The sequence below is a fragment of the Dama dama genome, chromosome 15 (assembly GCF_033118175.1).
Source record: "Dama dama isolate Ldn47 chromosome 15, ASM3311817v1, whole genome shotgun sequence".
Lineage (NCBI taxonomy): Eukaryota > Metazoa > Chordata > Mammalia > Artiodactyla > Cervidae > Dama > Dama dama.
Window position 1 is genome coordinate 87,299,876 of NC_083695.1, and position 27,020 is coordinate 87,326,895.

The 27,020-nt window shown below is 37.8% G+C and overlaps 1 protein-coding gene across 11 annotated transcripts in view; it reads right to left on the reverse strand.

The window, feature by feature from the left end:
• The window catches only part of ATE1 (arginyltransferase 1), a 154,596-nt gene that overhangs the window by 98,898 nt on the left and 28,678 nt on the right, over positions 1–27,020 (reverse strand). For all 11 annotated transcript variants that reach the window (XM_061162796.1, XM_061162800.1, XM_061162799.1 and 8 more), the window contains one exon: positions 10,765–10,797. In XM_061162796.1, the coding sequence (XP_061018779.1) occupies positions 10,765–10,797 (33 nt within the window). The remainder of the gene's footprint in view (positions 1–10,764; positions 10,798–27,020) is intronic.

Below are 27,020 nucleotides of genomic sequence, written 5' to 3' on the forward strand. Positions count from 1 at the left end.
TCTCAAAGAGATTCCTGTGCAGCAACAGAGTGTGATCTAACTTCACTCTATTTCTCTTTTACTCTCTACTAAGCCTGTGCTTTTGTCTTATGACTAGTAAGTTATCCCCATTACTGGCACCAATGGCTGACTTTGGTTCAGCCATTTGGTTCAGTCCCTACTGGATGGATGATGATCTATTCTCTATTGGATGAAAGAAGATAGAGAATCTGGTTTGTTAAGTTTTCGTCTATTTGTGAGTTCAATCAGTTAAAGAGAACAACTCTTTGAGTACTCAACCAATGAGTTTCTATTTTTAACCTGAAGCTGAAGTTGAAGAACTGAAGCTAAAAGTTCTCTATATGTTTTGAATCTATAAATCAGAAAAGCTGTTTCTTCTTGTTGTACATGGAATATTTTCCTTTATCCAGAGAGCATTAATAAACCATACAGTTACATCTCTTTTAATTAGAGAAGTTTTGTAAATTTGACTGCATTATTTTACTTGGCATAATGTCCTCAAGGTCTGTCCACATTGCAGCATCCATCAGAATTTCCTCCCTGTATAGGGGTAATATTTTACTCCTGTGTACTTATCATATTTTGTTTATACATTCATCTGTCCATAGACACATGGGCTGCTTATACTTTTTGGCTGTTATGAATAATGCTTCTATAAACATTGACATACAGTAACTGTTTGACTCCCTACGTTCAGTTCTTTTGTGTATATGCCCAGAAGACAACTAGCTAGATGACACAGTAATTCCATTTTTAGTTCTCTGAGGAATCGCCATGCTGTTTGCCATAGAGGCTGCACCATTTTACACGCCCACCAGCAATGCACAAGGGTTCCAATTTCTCCATATCCATGCCAATATTTATTATTGTCTGTTTTTTTGATAACAGCCATCCTAATGGGTGTGAAGGTGATATGTCTTTGTGGTTTTAATTTGCTTTTCCCTAATGACTGTTAATGTTGAATAACCAATATTATTTTAATGTTTTGTGCTGGCTTAATTTCTAAGATACTTATATAATTTAAAATTGTGGATTAATGTAAACCAACAAATCTAATGAATAACCTTTGGATGACTCAGTAGTTTCTAAGTAAGAACAAACACTAAATCAATGAGCATAATTTTAAGTTTATATCCTTTTATTTCACAGGTCCATCTATTCAAAGCTATGGTTTTTCCAATAGTCGTGTAAGAATGTAAGAGTTGAACCATAAAGAAGGCTGAGCGTCAAAGAATTGATGCTTTTGAACTATGGTGTTGGAGACAACTCTTAAGAGTCTCTTGGACTACAAGGAAATCAAACCAGTCAATCCTAAAGGAAATCAATCCTGAATATTCACTAGAAGGACTGATGCTGAAGATGAAGCTCCAATACTTCGGTCACCTGATGCCACGAGCCAACTCATTAGAAAAAACCCTGATGCTGGGAAAGATTGAAGGCAAGAGGAAAAGCGATGACAGAGGATGAGATGGTTGAATGGCATCACCGACTCAATGGACATGAGTTTGAGCAAGCTCCAGGATGGTGAAGGACAGGGAAGCCTGGCGTGCTGCAGTCCATGGGGTCCCAAAGAGTCGGATAGGACTGAGTGACTCAACAGCAACAATTGCTATAGAATGGTCCTATCTTTGGGTCATGTCAATAAACATCTTCATCTTTGCCACAAAAGAGATGTGTAAGAAAGCTGTGATATTTGTATTTCTGCACTGTCTCAGTCTGCTATAATGCTCACCTAGAATAAGTAATTCTCAATTTCCTACCTCCCAAGTCATCTCTACAAAACTCAAGTTATCACTTTATTAAAAATATAATGAAAATGTATAATTGAGACCATATTAAGGGTTAAAATAAGAGAAATAAGACCTGTGTATGGAAGGTAACAAGAATTTTTTTACAGGAAAAAAAAAAAACAAAACAGGTGGAACTGTTCTAAGTAAAATGTCAACTTGCTCCAGAGCATAAAAAAGCATAGTGACAGTGAAAGACCAAACCTGAAGGACTAGCAAGCTGTAGTTTGGGGAAAGTTTCTCTTATTTGCCTGGTTTAAAATACCCAAGCCTGAAATGAAGCTATAAAACATGTTAAAATGTTAGCTAAGTTCACTCACTTTTGAGGGACGTCATCATCTGAGATACCCTTTCTCAGTGAAAAAGTGAGGGTCAAGGAGCTTAAGAGACTTGCCCAAGGTCACACAGCCAACTTAGGAGAATGTTAAGAAGGACCTGGAATTCCCAACTTTCAGTTCAGTGTTCTTCTCAGTGGACACAGCTTATGTGGTACACCACATTAAAACACAATCAAAATATATTAACATGCTCTGTTCAAAATAATGAATGGAGATACTTCAGCAATTTATTAAACCAAAGTATGAGTCAAGAAATATATTTCTTGACGACAGAAATCTTAGGAACTAAAAAGCTTCAAAGAAAGCAAAAAAAAATTCCCCTAATATTTACAATTTAAAACTAGGAACACTGTAATGACCAAAATCTCAACTCTAAACATAGCAAACTGAGAAAAGATTTACGGCAAATGTTTTTAATAAATGTGACAGAAGGAAAAAAGGAATTTATTTCTTTATTTTCACTGCAGAGCAAATAGATAAAAATTAAGATGTGAATATATTTACTCTGACATTTCCTTATATTTATATTTTCAACCCTCATCATCAAACAAAAAGACATTTATGAGGCACTACCTAAATGCTCAAACGGAAAAGTAACAGGATCCCAAACTTCTCAGTTCTACATATCAGTCAGTATTTATTGAGCACTACAACAAACACATTAGAAACAAGAGCGACTGTTCTAGTGTGAGCACTTACTTAATGTCAGTTCAATTTAAGACTCCTGCTTTTCCAATCTCTCTTACAGAAGAGAAAAACATCCCATGGTGATAACCCAAACGGGTATTTTTATTTAGAACTCAATGACTGCCAACATCAAACAAGACTGACATCCCCATGGAAACTAATCCGCGCCAGGATTTACCATTCAAACATTTTCTGAAGCATTCACGCACATCTAATAGGTAATGAAAATCGTCAAGGCAGATGACCTTAACTGTGAGCACAACTGAAGATGCTCAGAGTAATGATGAATACCACTACTTGCTAAAGGAAGGCTCACCTGGCAACAAGATACCTTGAAGGAACTTAGATGCCTAAACTAACTGATATCCCACACAGAAAAATCTGCAACAAGGAAACTTCCAGCATTTTTCTATTTGATGTTTGGTTTTCCATTCTAGTGTGCTTTCTTTTATTCTCTGAATCAAGTTCTTTTTTTTTTTTTTTTCCACCTGAGATCAGTTTCTGGGCAAAGACTTCCAGTGGATACAATTTCACTGAGAAATATAAAGTTTCAGCTTTCACTGATTCAACTATGATGTGACATTCAGAGACTAACTAGGAATAAGTTCATTTCTGAGCTCAATCCAAATCTGCTGAGTGCCACTGTAAGCCCGGGAATACTGTTCTGACTACCACATGGATGTTCAAGCATTACTGCAGAGAACTGAGGGCAAGCAATGATGTCTTCAGTTCAATAGATCTTTGTCAGCAGCCCCACCCCAAACAGAACTGCCCAACAGTCCTCAGACTCAACTGAAAGGGAGAACGATCAATTACAATCCGAATGATTTGGGGGATTTGGCTTCCGAATTCTAACTGTTGCCTTGGCCAACACGCCCTTACCTATTCAACCTCTGATTCTAAGTGTAGGGTTCAGCGCCTGGAAACTCCAAAACTGTTTCCCAATCCAGGTAATTAGAAAAGCAGCAGTCTTCACTCCTACTCCCACTTTTGACCCGAGGATCAAAGCACTGCCCAGCATTCCATTTCTGATTAGTCAGTAACAAACAGCAGATTGACAACCACTCTCTCGAGAAGGTCCAGCCCCTCTTTAGTTACCTGTCTGCCCTGGCCTCAGCAGCTGGTCCTCCCAAGTGCTGTATCAACTCACCAGTTCAAGCCTTATCTCCACAGCGCTCCAATTCAGGCCAGCTCTCTGACTATCGCGCTGGATATGTCCCCTTTATATGGTAAAACTGTTTGAACTCCCTTTTCATGATCAGCAACTCAACCTTCTGCCCACCTCGTCCTCCCCGTTACTACCTCTGCAAGCTCCCTTCACTTCTACAGGACTGTGTTTAGGTAAGAGCCAGTCCTTCTTCCAAATTCTGGTTACTGGCGACATCGTGACACCTGCCACAGCCATCCCAAGATCAATGCTATTTCATATGCTGAGCGAAGAGATGGTCAGGTTCTCACTGTCCTTTATTTTCCTGGCAGCAAAATGAATGAATGTCACCACAGACTACAAAGCCAGATCCCAACCCTCGCTACCTGCATTTTGCAATCAGCAAACAAATATGCACACGCACACACACTAATACACACCTATGATCCCAGTGTACCAGAGTTTCAAGTAAGAAACAAAGTAGTTCCCAACTTCAAAAAAACGTGTAAAGTTGTTTTTGCGAACTACCAAAAAATGTTAATGTCTAACATTACTTAATACTGGATACAACTAGTTATTATTTAAATGTTAAGGAAAACATCCATCTAGTTCAATACACAATACTATCCTGGCAAATGTTTACACCATATAAACAGTTTACATTCCCATCCGCAATGTTTGAGGGTTCCAATTTCTCCACATCTCACCAACACTTGGTATCACCTTTTGACTACAGGCATCCCAGTGAGTTTATGTTGCTATCTCGTTGTGGTATTAATCTGCATTTCCCTAATGGATTGCGAGCATCTTTTTATGTGCTTATTAGCGATTTATATGTCTTCATGGCGAAATATATAATCAGGTCTCTTATCTATTTTTTAACTAGGTTGTTTGTCCTTATTATTGCTAAGCAATAACAGTTCTTTGTTACTGATTCTAATTTAATTCCACTTTGAACAGAGATTATTTCAATCCCTTTAAATTTACTGAGATTTGTATAATGTTATAGCATATAATCTGTCCTGGAGAAAATTCGCTATATATACTTGAAAAAATATGTGTTTTGTCATTGTTGGGTGTAGCATTCAACAGGTATCAACTAAGTAGAAGTATATTAATAGTTTTGTCCAAATATTCTATATTGCTTGTATTTTTCTATTTGTTTTATCAGTTACTGAGAAAGTTGTTTTAAAGTCTCCAATTATAGCAATGAATTTGACTACTCCTCTTTTCAGTTCCATTAGTTTTTGCTTCATGTATTTTGAGGTTCTGTTATCAAGTGTATCACATTTTGGATTACCGTCCTCATTTGATGAACTGACCATTTTATCATTACAAAATGTCCATTTTCCTTCTGCCAAGAGCCATTGCCCTGAAGTCTATTTTGTTAGGTATGAAGATAACCACTCCACTTTTATTATGATTAGTATTTACATGGTATAGTTTACTCTGGTCTTTTACTTTTAACCTACTATGCTTTCATATTTAAGTTGGATTTTGCTTTTCTTCTTTTATCTAGTCTGATTTTCTGCCTTTCAATTGGAATGTTTAGATGTGTATTGCCCAACAGGATAGCCACTGGCAACATGTGGCTACATAAGTTAACTAAAATTTAAAAAATTTTTAACTCAGTTCCTATGGAGCACGGTGGCTATGTATGACCACTGGCTGCTTATGTATTCTCAACTGCACATATATAAAACATTTCCACAGAGCAGACTTCTGTTTAGGTCATTAATATTTAGTGTAACAACTGCTACGGTTGGGTTTAAGTGGACCTGTTTGCTATTTGTTTTCTATTCAATTCATTTGTCCTTTTTTTCACCTGTCCTTTTTCCCACCTTTTGGGAGACTGAAAACGTGTTACCATTGCTACTATCACTATTGAATTATTAACTCTCTTTGTTCTTTGTTTGTTAAGACTATTCTAGGGCAATAGTTTTTAACAGGGAGTCATTTTACTCCCTAGGGACACTTAGCAAAGTCTGGAGACATTTTGTTTCAACTCCGGGGGAAGGTGCTACTGGCATCTCCAGGGTAGAGGCCGCAGACCGTACTGAGCATCACACAACGCACAGGACGGTGCTCAGAAAAGAGATTCGCCCAACCCGGGATGTCAACAGTGCCACACTGGCAGAGCTCAAATTTCTCACTCTTTTCCTTCAAATAATATTATCATCACTTCATGTAACATAAGACTCTTAAGACATGTTGTTGTTGGTCACTAGTAGCTGTGATCCTGAACTCAACTAATGTACTTCTCCAGGTTCAATTTTCTTCATAAGGAAACTGGAAATAACTGCTGCATAGACATTCTGTGAGAATAATGTAACCCAAGAGTACCCCCATATACTACAGGTGCTAACTTCTCAAAAATTTATGATGATAACTGCTAACAAAGAAGATCTTCAGCTATCTGGAATGAAGCAATAGACATTCTTGAAGAGACTCCTAAAAGACCCACATTCCCACGTGGCCTAACTTTTCTTACAAATGCCTCTTCCGCTAGTTCTCTACCTCCAAAATGACAGCAAGACTGCACCCTACTGGACTGGCTGGCAAAGTCTGACTTAGAAGAGAATTTCAAGAATCTCTCAGCCTCTGATACATAATCCCTTTTATTTACCTACATTTAATTGAAGACATCTGTAGGTGGTGCCACACAAATGTAATTCAGGCTTAGGAAATGTCAATAAAAATGTCTGTAAGGGAGAGATGCCATGTAAACCTAGCAGGGGAAGGCACATCGGCAGCTACAGAGCCACACGAAATTAGGAATATAATGGAAATATGCTGCCTGACTTGACGAGGTGATAAAAGCTCTTTTCCCATAAAGCTTAATGAGCTCTATTAGTCTTCAGCTTACAGGAATGTAAAAGGGTCAGCCCCACAGAGGGAAGTAACTGACTCTCCACACATGGCTCCATTCAAATGACAGCAGATCACATTACTGATGTGATTACTATAACCTGACAATTTCGTTAGATTCATGTGGCAGTTAACTGTTTAGGACTTCCAACAAAGGAGCGTGGTTCATTCATGGTAGTTTTTGCAGACAGAATGAAATTTAAAGTCTCCTTCATTTTCAACTGCAAACCTCATGTATTTTACTGCCTCTACTGAACTATTTTTCTTTTATTTAAAATAAGGTATTTGGGGATTAACCATATTTGCAATTTTCCTTCTCCAGCTTAAGCATAAGCTTAATGGCAAAATTAAACATTTAGAGATTCTCAACATTCTTCTGCCTTGGTTTTGCTTTGGCTCTCGGGTTCTGCGCTGCAGCAAAGGAACAGAATTCTAAACTCAGCACTGCTGGAGACTTGGGGGGAGCAGTCACTAACTATGCCATCAGGTGGCCCCTGGGAAATTCCAAGCTAGAAAATACCAACAGAATGCTCTCAAAAAAAAAAAAGGTTAAGGGTACTCTTTTGCCCCCTTCTGATGCCTATGTCAGGAGCTTTCTCTATCTCCTTTATACTTGAATAAAACTTTATTACACACACACACACACACACAAAAGACCTATGCACATGTGAGGGAGTTTCTCAAAAAAAAAAAAAAAAGTTAAAGTATTTCCCAAATGCTTCAAAAAGAGAAAGCGCATTGGTCATCTTCAATTTTAATTCTTTTGCCTCTTCCATGTCCATAAGCCCAGTAAGAAAAAAAGATCAATTTAGCCAAGGTAAAATACAACTCCAGATCATTAAATGGAAAAAGCAGATTAGACAGAAAAAAACAAAAACTATCACTTAACTTTGATCATGATGCTTTCCTTTCTACTTTTCACCAAAGACTGAAGCTTCTACATAAAGATTCCCCAGCATTTAACTAGAATAATATGTAATTTTTATAATATTTGTTTGGTACAAGTCTAGGTGTACGGTTGGTACTATTCCAAGTCCTATTTATACTTGAGATCATCCAAAGGTGAAAAAAATAAAGATCCTGATCTTAAGTAGCTACAATCTAGCTGGGAAGAGAGACTGTTAACCAGATTGAGACATAAATATTAGCCGGTGTGTGCTCTGGCAGCCCTGATTATGCGGAAAAGCTTGCTACTCTCAGCTTTCACTGTGCCTACTTACTTATTCCTTCATTCATTCATTCAACAAATAGATATTCAGTGCTTCCTATGTATCAATAGTGTGTACATCCTCAGTCGTGTCCAACTCTTTGTGACCCCATTGACTGGAGTGCCCCCAGGCTCCTCTGTCCAAGGAATTCTCCAGGCAAGAATATTGGAGTGGGTTGTCATTTCCTCCTCCAGGGCATCTTCCCAACCCAGAGCAAACCCGCATCTCTTCACTGGCAGGTGGATTCCTTACCACTGCACCACCTGAGAAGCCCATGTATCAAGAGTACTTAACTATTATATGTAAACACAAGGAAGCAAGAGAAACAGGGTCCTCTCTTACTGAGCTTACATTTAAGAGAAATCTACCAGTGAGGACTATTTAAAAGTATCTCTGCTATTGTTCAGTAACATCTTCAAACTGGTAGTTTGTCCCAGTGAGGCAGACATCAAGCTCCAGCCTCCTCATTTACTCTCTGTGTAGGTAAATTCATCCAGCCCAAATGCCTTCTGCTCAAAACTCCTATTCCTGGCAACTCCTCTGAGCTCTTGCTTAAATGAGAGTCCAGCCTTAAGCATTATCAACATGATCTCTTCTTCTAAGCTCCTGCCGGTCCCTTTTTTTCCCAAGACTAGACCCTGTTTTGACATTAGAGATTTCCCTGATGTACATCTCAGTCAAAAGACAACATTATACTTAAAAACTGATTCTAAGAGATTTTATTAAGTACAATAATCATTTTATGACGCTTTCCCAAACTGCCTTTTAACTATGTGTATTTTCATGAACCAAATCATGGATTTTTTCTTTTTTACAAAATCCAATTTAATTTTTCCATCTTTTCCTTTGTGATATTTCTCATTCTATGTTTAGAAAGCACTTTATCAACTAAATAGGAGACTATATAGTTTACACTGTCTTCAAGTTTCTTATGATATAGTTTTAACTTTTATTGCTTTTACACCAAAATTCATTTAAAACTCTATGTGACAGGTATTACACTTAGCGTTTATCACACATTACCTCCTTTCATTTTAATAATCCTGTGAGTATTATTATTATCTCCATGTTTTAGATGAACTTAAAGATGAAATGACTTGCTCACGGACCACCCAAGGATCTCTCATTTCAAAGCCCAGAATCTTTCCAGGCTTTGTTTCCCCCTGGTTGCTGGACGTAGAAAATGGAACCAAACCTGGACGGTACTACCCTCTGGTCTGCTCTGCTTCCCCTGGAACTCATTCAAGCTGGCCACCAGGAGGGCGGGCCACACCACGTAACAACAGTAGCTTCAATAATCAGAGAATATAATATGGAAACAGAGAAGGGAACAACTGCCTCTATGTGGAGCAGAGAGGGCCTCACAGACAATACAGCATCTAGGCTCGGCCTGAAGCAGGATGTGATCTGCAGAGGTTGGGGGTGGGGAAGGGAACACAGAGTGAGGTAAACAACAGAGGCAAAAGGAAGGACAAGTGAAAGGCAGGGACAGAGACTTATCCTGTGAGGCTAAAGCACAGCCTGAGAGGAGAACACAAAATATCAGTAAGCCCTGACTAGCACTTTATAACCGGCTCCCATGCCCACTGCCTCATTTGAGAGGTAGAAATCATTACCTGCATCTTAAAGATAAGCAAGCTGAGGCTCGGGGAGGCTGCGACTGCCCCGAGTTGTGCGTCTAGTAAGTGAAGACCTGGCTGAAGCCCAGGTTTGGTACTGAGTCCAGTGTCCCTCCACGTGCCCCGCTGCTTCCCCTCTCTGACTCCTTTCCCAAAATCTCACCATCTTCTCCAATTAATTCCTTTTCAACCACAGCTCACGCCTGTATCTGGTTCTCTGATTAAGAGTTTTCGTTATCTCACAATTTCATCACTGCATCTTCAGTTCTAAATTGCAGAACCATCATAAGAGTTAGATGAGAAAGTGAGTCGGGCACCTAGAAGACTGCCTGGGCATAATGAAGCTCAATACAAGTAAGTCCTTTGCTCTCCCCTAATCAATCCACGGATTTTAAAAAGTTCTCTCAAACTAACTGAAACCTCCTTGGTGAGAGCCTCTGTCCAGACTTCTCCAGCTCCTCTTTAACACCAGGGCAGTTTATGGAGGATAAGGTCAATGTGAGACCGTCATGGGAGGAAGGAGACAAAACAAGACACTAAAATGGATTGACCTGGGCTTCTTTGATGGCTCAGTGGTCAAGACTCTGTCTGCCAATGCAGGAGACACAGGTTCAATCCCTGATCTGGGAAGATCCCACATGCTGCAGAGCAACTAAGCCCATGAGTCACAACTATTAAGCCTGTGCTCTAGAGCCTGGGGGTGGCATCTGCTGAGCCCACGTGCCACAGGCGCTGACACGTGTGCGACCTCGAGCGTGCGCTCAGCACCAAGAAAAGCCTCCGCAGTGAGAAGCCCGAGCACCGCAATTAGAGAAAGCCCACACAGCACTGAGGACCCCGCACAGCCAAAAATAAACATGTAAATAAAATAAAAAACAAGTAAGTAAAATGGACTTATTTCATTCTACCTGACAAAATGAGGGCAATGATCTGTTGTGAAGGTGAATAGCTCTGTAACTACTAGAAGTCTTATAAAACAAAGTGTGCATTCATCTCATTTATGGTATTGAAGAATATACATCCTGACAAAATGATCACTCCTAAATTACCAAATAAATGCCTCACAAAAGTAACCAATAGCAATATTAAGGTCAATGAGTAACCTCTTACCTCCAAAGGTGAGCTGCAAAGGAATCTTGTGAACTGCAGAATCACATTCGAATAGAATCAGTTCCATCCAATAAAGGAGCAGCAAAAGAGAACACACAAAAAAGGAAACATTATTACAAAATTTTTCAAAAAGGGCACATAAAGTGAACCTAAATGTCTATACATAATGCTTCATACACTATACAATTCATTTACAGAGTACAGAAAAGTTCAATCTAGACCATAGCATGAGTTTAAATATTTGTCAAAATCTGTATAAAAACAAATAAAACACAACAAATAAAATATTTATTTTTTAAAGCTTTATGTCACAACCCCTATGCAATAAAACAATCCCTACGTAATAAAGGAGGAATCAACAATATAAATGCCACTGGCAAAGTTAGGTAAATGCCTAACTTCAGAGAAGAAAAAGATATAAACCAAAAAGGAAAGCAAGAACAGAGAGAAATTAAAAAGTCAAGACCAAGAGAGCAGGTGGGTTAAGCGACAGTGAACTAAAGAGGAAGCTATCTCTCTAGAACCCAGGCTGTTCCGCCCTTCCTCTTTTTTCAACCTCATACACGTATTTTCTCTCTCTGACTTATAAATTTCACAAATTATAAATTTATGGCTTATAAATTTCATCTGAAACTAAGTGTTACATGCTGTTTCTCAGCATTTAAATAAAGAAACAAATTTTGGAACTGGGGAGGAGCCTGAAAAAACTGACTAAGCAAATTGCGGGTTAGCTCTGAGATGAGGACTGTCATGTACCTTCATACATATTCATAATGGTAATCATGTTTTCTTAGATGTTATTTACAAAATCAACACTCCAAATCCTTTGAGACTTATTGTAATAATAAAAAAGCCAAGTAATATAAACTCTGGATCTTACTAAATGCAAATAAACTACAACACAATGTGACAGCAGGCCGGTTAGCAAGCACTCTTGAACTTCCTCTCCACAACAGAGCTAGCTAGTACTCACTGGGAATATAGATATTTTGATTCTCTTTTAGAGATACATATTGAAATATTTCTCAGTGAAATTACATGATGTCTGGGATTTCCTTCAAAAGCACGGGGGTTTGGAAGGCAAGTTATGGGGGGGAATGTACAGATAAAACAAGAAGCGACATTATATGAAACTAGTGAGGACAGGAGATGAATATATGAGGATTCATTATACAAGTCTCTCTACTTTGTGAATGTTTAAAATTTCCATAATAAAGTTTAAAAAACATACCAGACATTTACTACCTCCAAATCTAAAGCAAATAAATTCCTAAAAGATTACTAGTGTACACCACAGCCACATAATTAACTAATAAGCATCATCTAGGCCTTAGATGATAGGGTATAATAAAATGTAAGCACTATTAAGATTTTTCTCTTATAGTTTAAATAATACTAATATGCAATTCAATTATGTTAACTGCTAAAAGAGAACTTTCTGAAAGTGCAAGATAAACCAAAAGTTTTTAATTTCATAGTGCTGATATGAAGCACATAATTCTAATGAAATTTAAATCACAACCTTTATAGTCTTGGATTCTTTTTACATTAGCCCAGCATAAAATAATCTCCAGCCTTCCTCCCAAGAGTAAAAAGTGATAGTTGAAAGACTACCCAGTTTTCACAGTAGAGAAAAATGAGGCATGGTGTGTTTTTATATTAAAGTTGAGAAAGTTGCTATTGTAGGGTTTCCATGCTTTTCTCCAGTATGTGCATGTTAACTGTATTATACATACTAAGTTAGAATTTAGAAGTATTTCTGGTTCAGTTGTAATTAATAAATTAATTATGATGGAAGTGTAAAATAAAATTTGTATTTTATGGGAAGACAAGAAAAATTTAAACATAAAAAGCAGTGCCATGCCCTTTGGCCTCCTCTCTCCCCTCTAACACGCACTGTTTATCTGCATCATGCATCCATCATACCTCCCCCATGAGCAGAAATACCTGCTCAACCATGAAGAGTAACATCCTCCCAGCACCATCAAGACAACTGCTTCAAAGATAACATTCCTTCTTGATCCTGTAAGGGGTCACACGACCCATCACTTTGTACCTGCAGATCTGGATTGTGTATCATTTAATGCACAGGCCCCTCTGTCATAAAGTTCTATAACTGTGTTTTTACTTCTAACAGGCAGAATAGTTCTTGGCGCTTTCTGAATGGCTTCCAGGTTATAATCCTCATTTTAGCTTGAACAAAAGGTTCTATTTCTTTTTTAGATCAACCGGACTGATTAGTTTTTTTGTCTGACAGAAATCACTTTAAATAACGTAAGAATAGCATATACTCTCCAAGAAAACTATTGTCTCCTTGAAACTCAAATAATTTACATCTTTGTCATGTTATATATATGACATTCCTGTCAGTTTTTTTTTTAAACAGACCTAAAAATTATTTTCCTGTTTGATGCTGCCAAAACATGAAATATATAAATTTCTCAATCAGCAAGGCTGTACAAACAGAATAACAAATCACAAGGCACACATTCACCATCCTATTCATAGGACATGAGAAAGGATGAAAATGCTTCACCTACTTTAGTGCACCAGAAAAACCCACTGCTATTTTCCCTCCAGTTAATTACTAATATTTAGTAAATTCATTCATAATGAATGACACATAATATATTCAGTAGAAAAGAAGGTAATACTTTGAAAAACAACAGTCATAAAAAGGCAGATATAATTTGTAAAGTACATTTTGTATATACACTAAAATTGATAACAAAAATAGACACCTTTTTAACAAATAGCATGAAGTTAGATCAGTATCAAAAAATGGTTCAATTTTGCTGTGAATGTAAACTTCTCTAAAAAACAGAGCCAGTTATAATATAAGGGGAGCAGAATTTGCCACCCCAAAATGTGTCTATTTGGAATATTATTTAAGCTGGTTATTTTTAAGATATAGCAGACTGGGGAAAACTCTGAAAACCAAGTATGAGTTGCCTCTTTGCAAGAAAATATTTATTATACATTGGTAATGGAAATCTCCATTTGTAAGGGTGTCTCCCTTTCTATACCTGAGAGAAGAAGAAAATGTAGCCACCCTACCAAATATATAGAAATAAAAATAGCAAATTAGGTGACAGAGGAATATGTTTCAAACAAAGGAATAAGATAAAACCCTAGAAGAAGAACGAAGTGAAGTGGAGATATGCCATCTATCTGATAAAGAGGTCAAGGTAATGATCATAAAGATGCTCAAAGAACTTGGGACGGAACGCATGAACAGGGTGAGAAGTCAGATTTTTTAACAAAGAGAAGATGTCAAATACAAAAAAGAACCAAACAGAGATGAAGAATACAATAACTAAAATAAACAATAACACTACCAGGCATCAACAGTAGATTAAATGATAGAGAGGAAGAGATCAACAAGCTGGGAGATAAACAGTGGAAATCACTGAAGCTAAACAGAAAAAAAGAGTAAGGACTTCCCTGGTGGTCCAGAGGTTAAGAATCCGTCTGCCAATGCAGGGGACACAGGTTCACCATCCCTGCTCCAGGAAGATCCCACATGCCGTGGACCAACTAAGTCCATGCGCCTCAACTACTGAGTCCACATTACAGAATGCGAGGCGCAACTACTGAGCCTGGGAAACTAGAGAAAGCCCGCACAGAGCAACAAAGACCCAGTGCAGTCAAAAATTAATAAACAAATAAATTTTCAAAAAAAGAAATGAGGACAGCTTCAGAGACCTCATGCAGCATTACAGGTACTAACATTCTCATGTGCAGGGGTCCCAGAAGGAGGAGAGAGAGACAAAGGGTAGAGAACATACACATACATACTATCAACAGCTGAAAATGTCCCTAACCTGTGAGAGGAATCAGACATCTCAGTCCAGGAAGCACAGACAGCCCAAACAGGATCAACGGAGAGAAGGTCACACAAAAGACACACCATACTTAAAATGGCAAAAATCAAAGCCTCAGCAAAGGAGGCAAGGATACACAATGGGGGAAGGACAGTCTCTTCAATAAGTGGTGTTGGGAAAACTGGACAGCTACATGGAGAAGAATCAAAGTGGACTACTCTCTCACACCAAGCACAGAAATAAATTTTACATGCATTAAAGATTTAAATTTATTTATTTTTAAAAATATTTTCTTAAAGTATAGTTGATTTACACTGTTGTATTAATTTCTGCTGTACTGCAAAGTGCCTCAGTCAGACACACACGTAAATTCTTCTTCACACTCTTTTCCGCAGTGGTTTATCACAGGATACTGAACGCAGCTCTCTGTGCGCCACAGCAGGACCCTGCTGTTTGTCCATTCATAGACAACAGTTCGCATCTGCTAATCCAAACTCCCAGTCTTTTCCCCCCACCCTTCTTCCTCCTTGGCAACCACAAGTCTCTTCTCCATGTAAAAATTTCAATGTAAGTAAGATCTGAAACCATAAAATTCTGGAAGAAAACACAAGCAGTAACTCTTTGACATTAGTCTTAGTAATATTTTGGGGGGATGTCTCCTCAGGCAAGGGACATAAAAGCAAAAATAAACAAACAAGACTACTTCACACTAAAAAACCTTTGTGCACAGAGAAGGAAATTATCAACAAAATGAAAAGGTTATCTACTGGATAGGAGAAGATATTTGCAAACGATGTATCTGATACAGGGTTACTATCCAAAATATACAACTCAACATCAAGAAAACAAACACCGCGATTAAGAAATGGGCAGAGGAACTGACTAGACATTTTCCAAAGATATACAGATGGCCAACAGGCACATGAAAAGATGCTCAACATTACTTATCATCAGGGAAATGCAAATCAAAACCACAATGAGGTAGCAACCTCACACCTGTTAAAATGGTTATTACCAAAAAGACAACAAACAACAAGTACTGGCAAGAATGTGGGAAAAAGGGAATCCAGGTGCACTGTTGGTAGGAATGTAAACTGGCACAGCCACTATGGAAAACAGTATAGAGATTCCTCAAACAATTAAAAATAGATGTACCATGTGATCAAACAATTCCATTCCTACGTCTTTATCCAAAGAATATGAAAGCACTAATTCAAAAAGATATATGCAACCACATGCTCACAGCAGCATTATTTATAATAGCTAAGAAACAGAAGCAACCTAAATGCCCATTAACAGACGGATATGGTGATATGGTACACACACACACACACACACACACACACACACACACTGGAACTTTCTTTTTTGGCTGTGCCATACAGCATTTGGGATATCTTAATTCTCTGACCAGGGATCGAACCTGCGCCCCCTACAGTGGAAGCATGGAGTCTTAACTACTGAACCATCAGGAAAGTCCTCACACAATGGAATATCACTCAGCCATAAAAAATGGAATCTTCTGATCTCTTTCAATCTTTCCATCTAAGATCCTACAAGCCATGTGGCCTTAAACAATTACTTAATTAAAATGAAATCCTGCCATTTGCAACAAATGGATAGACCTAGAGGATATTATGATAAATGAAAGAAGTCAGAGAAAGAAAAATACAGTAGGATTTCACTCATATTTGGAACCTAAAAAACAAAACAAATGAATAAACAGAAAAAGTTATAGACACAGAGAACAAACAGGTGGTTGCCAGAGGGGAAGAGGGTGAGCGGGGAGAGAAGTAGCTGAGGGAAATTAAGAGCTACAAACTTCCAGTTGCAAATAAATGAGTCACGGGTATGAGGTGTACAGTATGTAGAATACAGTCAGTAACAGTGCAACACTTTTGTGTGGTGACAGGTCATAATGAGAATTATCACGGTGATCATTCTGAAATGCATAGAAATATCAAATCACATGTTGTGTAACAGGAACTAATATAGCCTTGTAAAAGAGTTATACTTCAAAAACAAAAACTCATAGAAAAAGAAATCAGATTTGTGGTTACCAGAGACAGCAGTAGGGGGAAGGAAAACTGGATAAAGGCAGTCAAAAAGCACAAAGTTTCAGTTATAAGATAATTAAGTATTAGAACTGTATGTACAACATGACAAAATTAACACTGCTCTATGCTATATATGAAAGTTTTTAACAGTAAATCCTAAGAGTTCTCATTGCAACAAAAAAAAATTTTTTTATTTAATTTTGTATCTTAATGAGATGATGGATGTTTACTAAACTTATTAAGACCATCAGTTCATGGTGTCAGTTAAATCGTTACACTATACATCTTAAACTTATACAGCTCTATATGTCAATTATTTTTATTTTTCAACAAAACTGGAAAAAAAAATAAAAAGAGGAAAGGGATATATACAGATCAATACTATCGCTACGAAGTCACTCACTAACCTTGCTTCTCTTGCAGCATTCTGACTCACCACTCCTAGTACCATAATTCTATTAATCATCGGCAGCCTATCTCGTAACACCTCATTCCTTTCAGAGAAGCACTTAATGCTTACCAAAATTTTCTAAACAGTTTCCCAAGCACACAAAACTGCAGTTAAACCTCCTGCCACTTACAATTAGTAAATTCTTTCTTTTTCCAAGACTTGTTATTAGCAATGTCAGTTTTAGGGGGCAGAGAGGAGTAGGAGAATAAAAAGAAGAATACACACTACTAATTTTGCCAGAATAGCCCAGGAAAACTATTAATATAATCAACTATTTATCTTTATAATATTAAATATTCAACATATAAGTAATTTAAGCTAATAGCTTCCTGAAATGCCTTTTTCTGTGTAATAAGGATCATGTTAAGTTCCTATATAAAGAAGCACCAAACAGTATGTTTTATAAGGTAAGCCACAGTTTTTCCCCTAAACCAAAGAATATCAGTGAGGTGTACCTATTTGTCAAAGTGGAATTCTAAGTCTTACAACTGTTCCCATGAATTATCCAGAATTTTCTTGCATTAACAAATACTTTCACGGCTCCTGTTTTTAGCCTGTCACCCTAGTACATGGTATGCTGTACTGTGCTCAGTCATGTCTAATGCTTAAAAAGAAATCCGACTATATTAGGCTATGATCTAGTAAGATATTTCTTTAAAATTTTATAACAAGCAAGCTAAATCATACAAAATGTAAACTATTAAAAGTTTTTCTATCAGGAATATGGAAGCTTTAATTAAGAGTCAATTGTAATAAGCTAAACTCTCTCCCCACGCCATTTAAGAAGTCATCAAAGGAACGAAAATTAAACCTGTACATAATAGGAAGTCAAAACTAAGGTTTGAGAACTAAGATCCTGTTTATCCTAATTGTAGTGGGGAGTAAAAAGAGCAGATTTAGGTAATTCTGCAAATTCACCTTTACAGCTATTCCCTTTTCCATTTGTGAGCAATGCAGCTGAAAGACATGACCACCTATACTGCCTTTTCTGGTTAGACCTAGAACCTTGGACAGGACACGAAGCTTCAGTGAATCTTAAAAGATGACAATGAAAGTCTTATTTACAGTCTAACATATTTACTATGTCTTCTGAGCCATTATATTTTTTTTTTTCTGACAGAAAGAACAGTGATCTAAGAATTAGTCTGGAATCTTACTAGCTCTAGCTACTTGAGTACTTAAATTATCTTAGTTTTCTATCCACAAAACTATTTCAGCCTAATCAGCTTCACCGATGTTGTCCTCTGGCATGCCAAGTTCCCAAGACACTCTAAAAAATGACTCCGTGGCCAAATAAGTTTGGGAAATGCTGCATACTATTGCTGTCTCACCTCCCCTTCTTCCTTTTACAGAAAGAAGTACAAGATATACAGACAAATTACAGGCCCTGAGAATCCCTGCAAACAAAAAACTATACTGTATCCCAAAATAGCTGGAAAAACAAAAAACCCTTCAGCTTCATTTAATCTAGTGCTTTGCAAAATTACATAACCAGAGTTCTCTTTGTTGGTTGGTTTTTAATTTCATGTAACATTTATTACCATTTCACAGAACCAATATTCCACAAAACTTATTCTAAGAAACACTGGTCACTGCCAGTTCTGAACCATTTTTCCCCATCTATACTTAGTAGAAATGCTTATTGAAAATATTCAGCATGGCTGTTTAGTGTCTGAAAAATCTAATATAAACTATCAATGAATCAATGGCTCTTCCCCCCACTTTAATTAAGAGTCATGGTCCCCAGCCAATAATATCTCTTCAGGGGATCCTTGTAAGATTTAGCACTTTGGAATGGTGAAGGGACTAACACTCAAGTCCACACTATGAAAAGAACTGTAATAAATGACTTTTAAAAGATTAATACCTGCCCAGAATCACAAGTCTATTAACACTAATACACAGAGTGAGCTATAAATGTTTTGCTCATAGTGTTGATTCCAGTTTGCTAATGCACATCCTAATTAGTGAGCTACTTCAGTGCATATTCTTTTACTACTTGCAACTCTTCCCCCAATGTCTAAGAGCAACAGGGATTTGAGCTATAATAAAGTCATTCACTAACACCTACCTCATGTGTTCACTCTAATAATTGAATATTTTATAAATAGTGGCTCTGTATCCATTAACACACATAGTGTACATTTGAACTTATTTACTACCTCCAACTTTGGTGTTTGTTCCTAAAATTAAAAGGTTATGTTTGAAACATGAGTCTATAAATCTAGGGAAGAAAGTCATAATTCTATAGCTTGCAGAGGTGCACTCAAAGAGAATGGAATCTAAAAGAATTCTGTTGCTTTCCAACACTACCAGCAGTGAAAAAAATCACCGCAGAGTTCACATCAAAATGCAAAGAAAAAGAGTTCTTGGTAAAGTCACCGAAAGGAATACTCACTAGAGAAAGACACAAGTGCCGGTGACATCGTGTGCTGAGCTGTTCACTTCTCTAATGAGAGAATCATTCTACCACAGGACCTTATCACCTGCTTGTTTATAACATTAAGTAAGTTAAGAACCAGCACAAAATATTAAACAACTCTCACAAGAAGTGTGGAAATAAGTTGAGAAGTGTGTTTAAGAGAAAAGGTACCTTAGCATTTCTTTAAAGTCAATGTTGGGACCAAATTTTTATGTAGTAAGAGAAACTTTTAAACCTGTTGCTTTCTTAATCTATAAATTAAATGTACAAAAATGCAACAAAATGGGAAAGCTTTAAAATTGCATTCTTCTAAAATACTTGCCTAGGTATTGAATACAGGAATTTCCAGATTGGAAAAAGATAATTAGAATATACATGTACAGGCAGCCCTCCATACTCTCCCATCCACAGACTCAATCAACCACGGATGGGAATAAAAAAAAATACATATACATATATATATATATGTATATGTATTTTTTTTTTTATTTCAGAAAGGTCCAAAAAGAGCACATAATATGTAAAAATTCAGTAAGCTGTACATCTAAGATTTGTGCACCTCACCATATGTAAACTTAAAAATTAACTTTAGGGTTTCCCTGGTGGTCCAATGGTTAAGAATCTGCCTTGCAATGCAGGGGACAGTGGTTTGATTTCCGGTCCAGGAAGATCCCACATGCTGCAGGGCAACTAAGCCCACGCACCACAACTACAGAGGTGTGCTCTGGAGCCCACAAGCCACAATGACTGAATCCCACACGCCCCAGAGCTTGTGCTCCACAGTAAGAGAAGCCACCGCAATGAAAAGCCTGCTCACCGCAGCTAGAGAGTAGACCCCACTCACGGCAACTAGCGAAAGCCCGCAAGCAGCAACCAAGACCCAGTGCAGCCAAATAAACAAATAAATATTTTTAAAACTATTTTTTAAAAAAGGAAATAGAAAGTATTCAAATTCTCCTGGGGAGTGTTTGTAAAAAATCATTGAAATCACAGAATTTTACAGTTAAGAGGAATCTTGGCAGTTATCTAATCTGACTCCTTTAGTTTATGCCTAGATAAACTGTGGTCCAGAAATGTTACATTATTTTACAGTCAGCAACAAAACTAGAGTTAGAACCTAGATGCTTTTTCCAATCCATGATTCCCTTTGTTATACCCATGACTAAGCAGCCCTATCCATTAGAACTGGCGAAGGAAATAAAAAAGCCCAGGGATACCAAGTCTCAGCGCTATAAAACAACACTAAAATGTGGTGCTATACAGGTGTTCAGGTAACAGGCCTACAACAAAACATAAACATTTTTATGATAATGAATATCAGTCAATGAAGAGCAAAAATGGGAGATTAGAAAAACAAAACCTTCACAAGCGATACAGACGAGATGGGAGACGCCCTACTCCGTTTTCCAGCCTCAGCAGTGCCCCTGCTGTTCTGTGAACACGTCGGGCCTGAGATGTACCACCCAGAGATATTCACCGGTGCACGCTCTTCATCCAGGGGTCTGCCAAGGAGCCCCTCTCCTCAGAGCCTCTCCTGACATCCTCATGTAATTATCACCACCACCATTCCCCGTCTCTCACCTCTTCTTCGCTTTTCTTGTTAGCGCACATTATCCTGACATTCTACAGCATACTTAACTGGTTTATTCATCCTCCTCCCTATCACATTATCTCCCAAGGGAAACAGCGTTTCTCTCCTGTTCCCTGTGCTACATCCCCAGAGCCTAAAGTGACACCTGGCACATAGTAGGGACTCAGCAAATATTTGTGGCTTAACTGCCTAGATGCATTCATTCACTTGTAAATTGGATTAATCGATTCATAAACAAGTAAATGAATTTCCAACTCTTTTTGCCTATTATGTCTTTATGGCCACTGACTACTTTGCAAAACTGGGTCATCTGCCCAGGGTGATGTGCCACAGAGATGCAGTCATCGGTAACCTAAAGCTGATATCAAGTGAAGAAACACCTGTATCCTTTTCATCAGATCTCCCCAGGACCACCTATGTCCTCAATACACTCCTTTAATTTCCTGCAGAGAAACTTCCAATATTATTTCTGACGAGCAACTACTCAAAAGATTACTGAGGACAAAACTAGGTATCACTTAAATGGCACTAAGCTGATAAAAGAATTCAAACTGACCTTGAAAAATGGGTATCTTCCAAAAATCTGAATGACATGAATTAGGGATAGCAGAAAATACCACAAAAACCAGAAATAAAAATTAGTAAGAAAGCACAGCCAAAACAAAATTTACTTTAAAAGCTCTCTGGCCACAGCACTAAGAAACTGAATATATTATCAGCAACTGAGTTATTATTTAAAATACTTAACTATGTTAACAAACATACTAATAATGGTTATAGGGACTACTTTACATATGTATCAAACCAACCAATTCCAAGCAAGATCAAATATCTCCACATCATACCAGGTACATATACTGGGTTGACCAAAAAGTTCATTTGGGTTTTTCCATAAGATGCTATGGAAGAACCTGAATGAACTTTTGGGGCAACCCATTTCCAATACTCTTTAAATATGATTGCTATTTTAACATTTTAAACATTAATGCAAACTTCTGAAAAGAAGTCTTTAAAATACTGGTTAGCCAAAATGTACAGAGGACCATGTCTTATTCATCTATACATCCCCAGGACCTACCACGGTGATTGGAACATGCTGGGAATCACACATTTATATGACTGGTTGAACAGAACAATCACACTCCTCCACAGCCCAGGAGAAACAAACACGGAGCCACTCTAAGTGTGAAATTTTGAGCTATTTCTAGAACGACTGTCATGGAAAAGCCAGTGTGTATGTTACTTTACAGACAATATGTATAGACCTAGACATATTGTGGACTTTAAAAATCACATATATAATGTATATATTTTACTTTTATAATTAACTACTGACTGGAAGGAAATCAACTGCTTTTTAATCATGCAAGCAGTTAGCTAAGTTATTTGGCATATCAAATGAATTTCCACAGCAAAAACACAAACTTTCCTTGTTTAGGCCAGCCAGTCCTCAATAGGTGGCATTGTTCACTTGTCAAGTCATTACCAGGAGGTCATAAAACTAGAGGTTCCTCAGACTTAATGGAAAAAGCAGACCTGAAATACAAAAACTACAGACAAACAGCTATGGTGCTCCCAACAAGATGATCCCTTTCACGTGAGCTTCGCACGCACTAAATCGTACTTAACTTTCTCAACACTCTCCCTCAGCTTTTATTTCGTACAGGACAACTGTCAAGAGCTTTGACATCATATGAATTTTCCTTTGGTTTCACATCACAGGTTTCAAGAATATATTTTCTTTCTTGTAGTTTTCCATTTGGCAACAGAGAGTTCTCTCTCCAGCTGTTTCTGAAAACTGGTCAGGCTCAGCTGCCTATTCATTCAGTGAATGTCCCACTGGGCATCTACTCCATTCCTGACCCTCTGCACCGTGCACTTCTTTTGACTCTTGCAGACAATCTTTATAAGTCAGCATATGAACACAAATTATACCATAGATTATGGTAGTCTAATCAAATATAGCTTATTTTTCAAAAGGAGGGATCTATTCGCAGACTAAGCAAGAAGCTCCACCACCAGAGGCAAGGCACAGAAACATCCACAGTTCCTTTATTGCCAGTTCTAAGTAAAGCAATTAAGAAATATACATATGAATCTTCACCAAATGATATATTTTAGAAGTTTCAGGCGGTATAATAGGATTTCAAAGAGTAAAATTACACGTTGATGAACCAAACTGAATGGTTTAGAGTATTACTACTTTTTTCCTTTGAAAGAACTAATTTAATATTAAAATTTAAAACATATGAGATCTTTTAATTCAAACAAATATAACAATTAAAATGGAAGAACAAAATGAGGAAAACTATAATTTGCAAATGCTGGCTGGATGAACCAGAAGTATCACTTGTTTGCTCTTGACCTCGGTGTCTCTGATGCTTCCAAATGGTTTATCATCATCCACATCCCAGCAACTGGTTTAGGTGATGAGTATTTAGCCAAGCACCTTTACCTTGACTTAGTTCTCACAATGAGCCCCATGTGCTGTTCTCCCCATGCTCACAAATGAGGAACCTGAAGAGCAGAAAGCAGAGGAAGCAGAAACCTGCTCCAAGCTACACAGGTAGTAAGTGGGGAAGATGAGACTTAAGGCAAGTGTCTGATCGGAGTCCACACTGTTACCTGTGATGCTATTCAGACTACCTGTCATCAACATTCTTATCCAAAATTTCCAGGATGGTAAACACACCAAGGCTATCTACTAGTACTGGTATCATCTTCACACTATTCAAGCCAGATCATTTATCACAGGGCACGTCTCTCTTCCTGCAGGTGGTTAATCAAGAATCACCGTCCACTCAGTGCCACACATTAAATTTGACACCAAACATCCTGCTCACAGTCTCATTCCTCAGCTTCCAGAAGACAGTATAAGTAGCTACATATTAACTATAAACTATTACATTAAAGAATACCTCAACTAGAGATCAATTAGCAAACTACTCTAGAATTTCAGACATTCAAACTCCAGAAGAAAGCAATAAAGGTTACAATGAGGACTCAAAAAGGCATGTCCCAGTGCTTCTGTCCCCAATGTGCAGAAGAAACCCTCCAGCTCCCTTCCCCATTTTCCCCTTGACTGCTAACTGTACTAACAATTAACTTGGTGATCCAGTTTCCAAGCCAGTAACTAAACCATCCACTCTTCTCTTACACCTGTTCTGCCTTCCTTTACAGTTACCCGCTGCTGGCCTACTGTGTAATTTGCTCATTGAGTACAGCTCGTCTCAAATGACTATCTCTGACCACTCCCTCCCACCCTAGGATGTGAGCGCCACCAGAGCAACGGATCACTGATCTGACTTACTCACTCATTTGCTGACCAGAGCAAATGCCTCTCAGACACCACAAGGCACACAGTATGTGCTCAATAAATATTTTTACAAACACATCAAGAAACCACAAATTAGGAAGGGCAAGAATGCCAAACTAGACAAACACCGCAAAAACCAAGCACAAAAAGAGAAGGGAAACAGGACGAAAACAGAGTAACTTTAAGGAAAAAAGCAGTAGTGTGAGGGCAGGTGGTACACAGAAATGCTGTGATGGCAGAACACGCCTGAGGATGTGAGTGCCGGCAGGTGGTACACAGAAATGCTGTGATGGCAGAACACGCCTGAGGATGTGAGTGCCACTCTCACGAGTCTTGCTCAGTGTTCTGGGACAGAAGGCGAGGAAGAACACGATACATTTGGAGAAGACTCATTTCAAATGATCAGAACACATAAAATCTTAACAATGAAAATGTTTCAATTGTCTGGAAATTTTGCTTTATGTTGAACAGTTCATTCACTGGTGTCGGTTATTTGAGGTTAATTATTTCGGCCCACTTTTATGCCTTAACATGGCAACACCATGGTCTAGTGAAAAAAGCACTGAAATTTGGAGACAATGCTCTGCCACTCACCACCTGTGTTACCCTGGACAAATTAATTCTCTAAATAAAGGAGTGAATCCATATCCTATCCATACCCTCTATACAATCATGAAGGTCCTTCCACGTTTTATGATGCTATGATTTTATGACCTGAGACAAGTTTTGGAAATTCTTGACCTAAAGAAAGAACTTTTAGAAAAAAATGTTCCCACTGCTGGTTTAACTCTAACCCTAGCATCTTCCTCAGAATTAACAGTATGACATGGGGATAAAACCATGGCCTCTGCTCTATTTAAGTAAATTATTTTAAAACTTTGATACTTTAACTATTATTAATAAAAAAATGTCGTGCAGCACACCTCAAGAGAGACTACGACACAAAACTGTCCTGACTTAGGGGCTGCTCACAGAACGCGGCTTTTTTGACTAAATTGTACACATGTTGCCCTCTACTTCAAGCGCTCTACTTCACTCAAAAAGTAGCCTGAAAAAATATCTTAAGATTTCAAAATGCTCACCCTTTGCCATCACTCAAATTCTACTGATTATGACAGTTAGGTATTTATAAAATAGCATATACCTATCCTGGACAAAACTGTCTGGTTTCTCTGCATAACTGGAGGAAAATGTCACTACGATACAGTGAGTAATTTTCTAAACATAGGATGTTGTTATTATTTTCATACACATGGAGTAAGGCTATTAAGGGAAAACAAATCTGAAAGCTTCACTCTAGGTTAAGATCTGGAAAATACATCTTTAACAAGCAAAGAATCATTTGCAATTATCATGTTCAATGCCTCAATGCAAAGTAATTCTAATAAATGGCAGAAGAAAAGCATTATCCATACTTCTTAGGCTGTAAACACACATCCCGTAGGGACAGAGCCTGGATGTTAAGAGCAAACCTGCTCTGTATCTAGAGCGCCGCCTAGCGGCTGGAGTGAGACAAGAGTCTGGTATTCTCAGGATGCTACTTCCTTTCCGTTCTCCCTGGGGTCAGAAGAGACCCATGGCAACCTTTTCTTTACCATGCTTACTGTCTAATCATTTATGCCCGATTCTAAGGTAACTTCCCCCAAAATAAATATCCCTCAGAAGTAGAGGTCTCCCGATGTGTGAGTCTCTCACAGTAAGTTCTCTGAACTAATATCAGAAAACAGTGCTTTAGGATAGCATGAAATGACCTCAATCATTGTAACTTTTAAAGTTATACAAGACTGCTTGATGGAATAAGCCAAAAAATTTGAAGTATTTATAGATAAAAGAGCATAATTTCAGGGACAACAAACAAAAGGTGGCAAGGGGAAATAAGGCTAAGTGCCGACAGTGTTGAAGCTGGGCAACGGGCATACAGGGTTCACTGTACTATTATCCCTACAAACACTCGAAATTTTCCATCTTAAGGTTCTTTATAAAATTAAGGTAAAAATACATAATTCAGATATATTAATCCTAGTGATAGGTCTTTCAAATAATATGTGAACGTCTTTCCAAAAAGCTTCTTAACCTAAAACTACTGTAAAAAACAAACTTTGTTCATCTTTTTCTTTTAAAAAAGCCTGTTTAAAGATTTCTTTAAAAAAACAATAAATGATAAGTAACACTGTCAATGTCATGGCTATCTACAAACAAATAGAGAGTAACTGTCTGGTGTTATTCAACTGCGTACTTGTGGCCTAAGAAAACATTTCCACTATCTTCATCCATAGATTCAAAGAGCACTGTGTTTCAAACAATCTGAACAGAAACAAAGATGATGGGCTCTGTGACTTATGCCAGAAAAGTGACTTTACTGTTAACAAAGACATCGAGCAAGTGATAAACTACTTTCATCTCCCACTACCATATTTTCTTGTCGCTAACTTGTGAATGTGTGACATAATAAAAGGGAAAATGAAAACATGAAACAGGGTGACCATGAAGCCTGAGAACCTCCTCTGTTTAATTAGAGAACAGCACACTTATAGGAGGAAGTTCTCTGTAGTACAGATCTGTGAAAGTGAAAATGAAAGTCACTCAGTCCTGTCC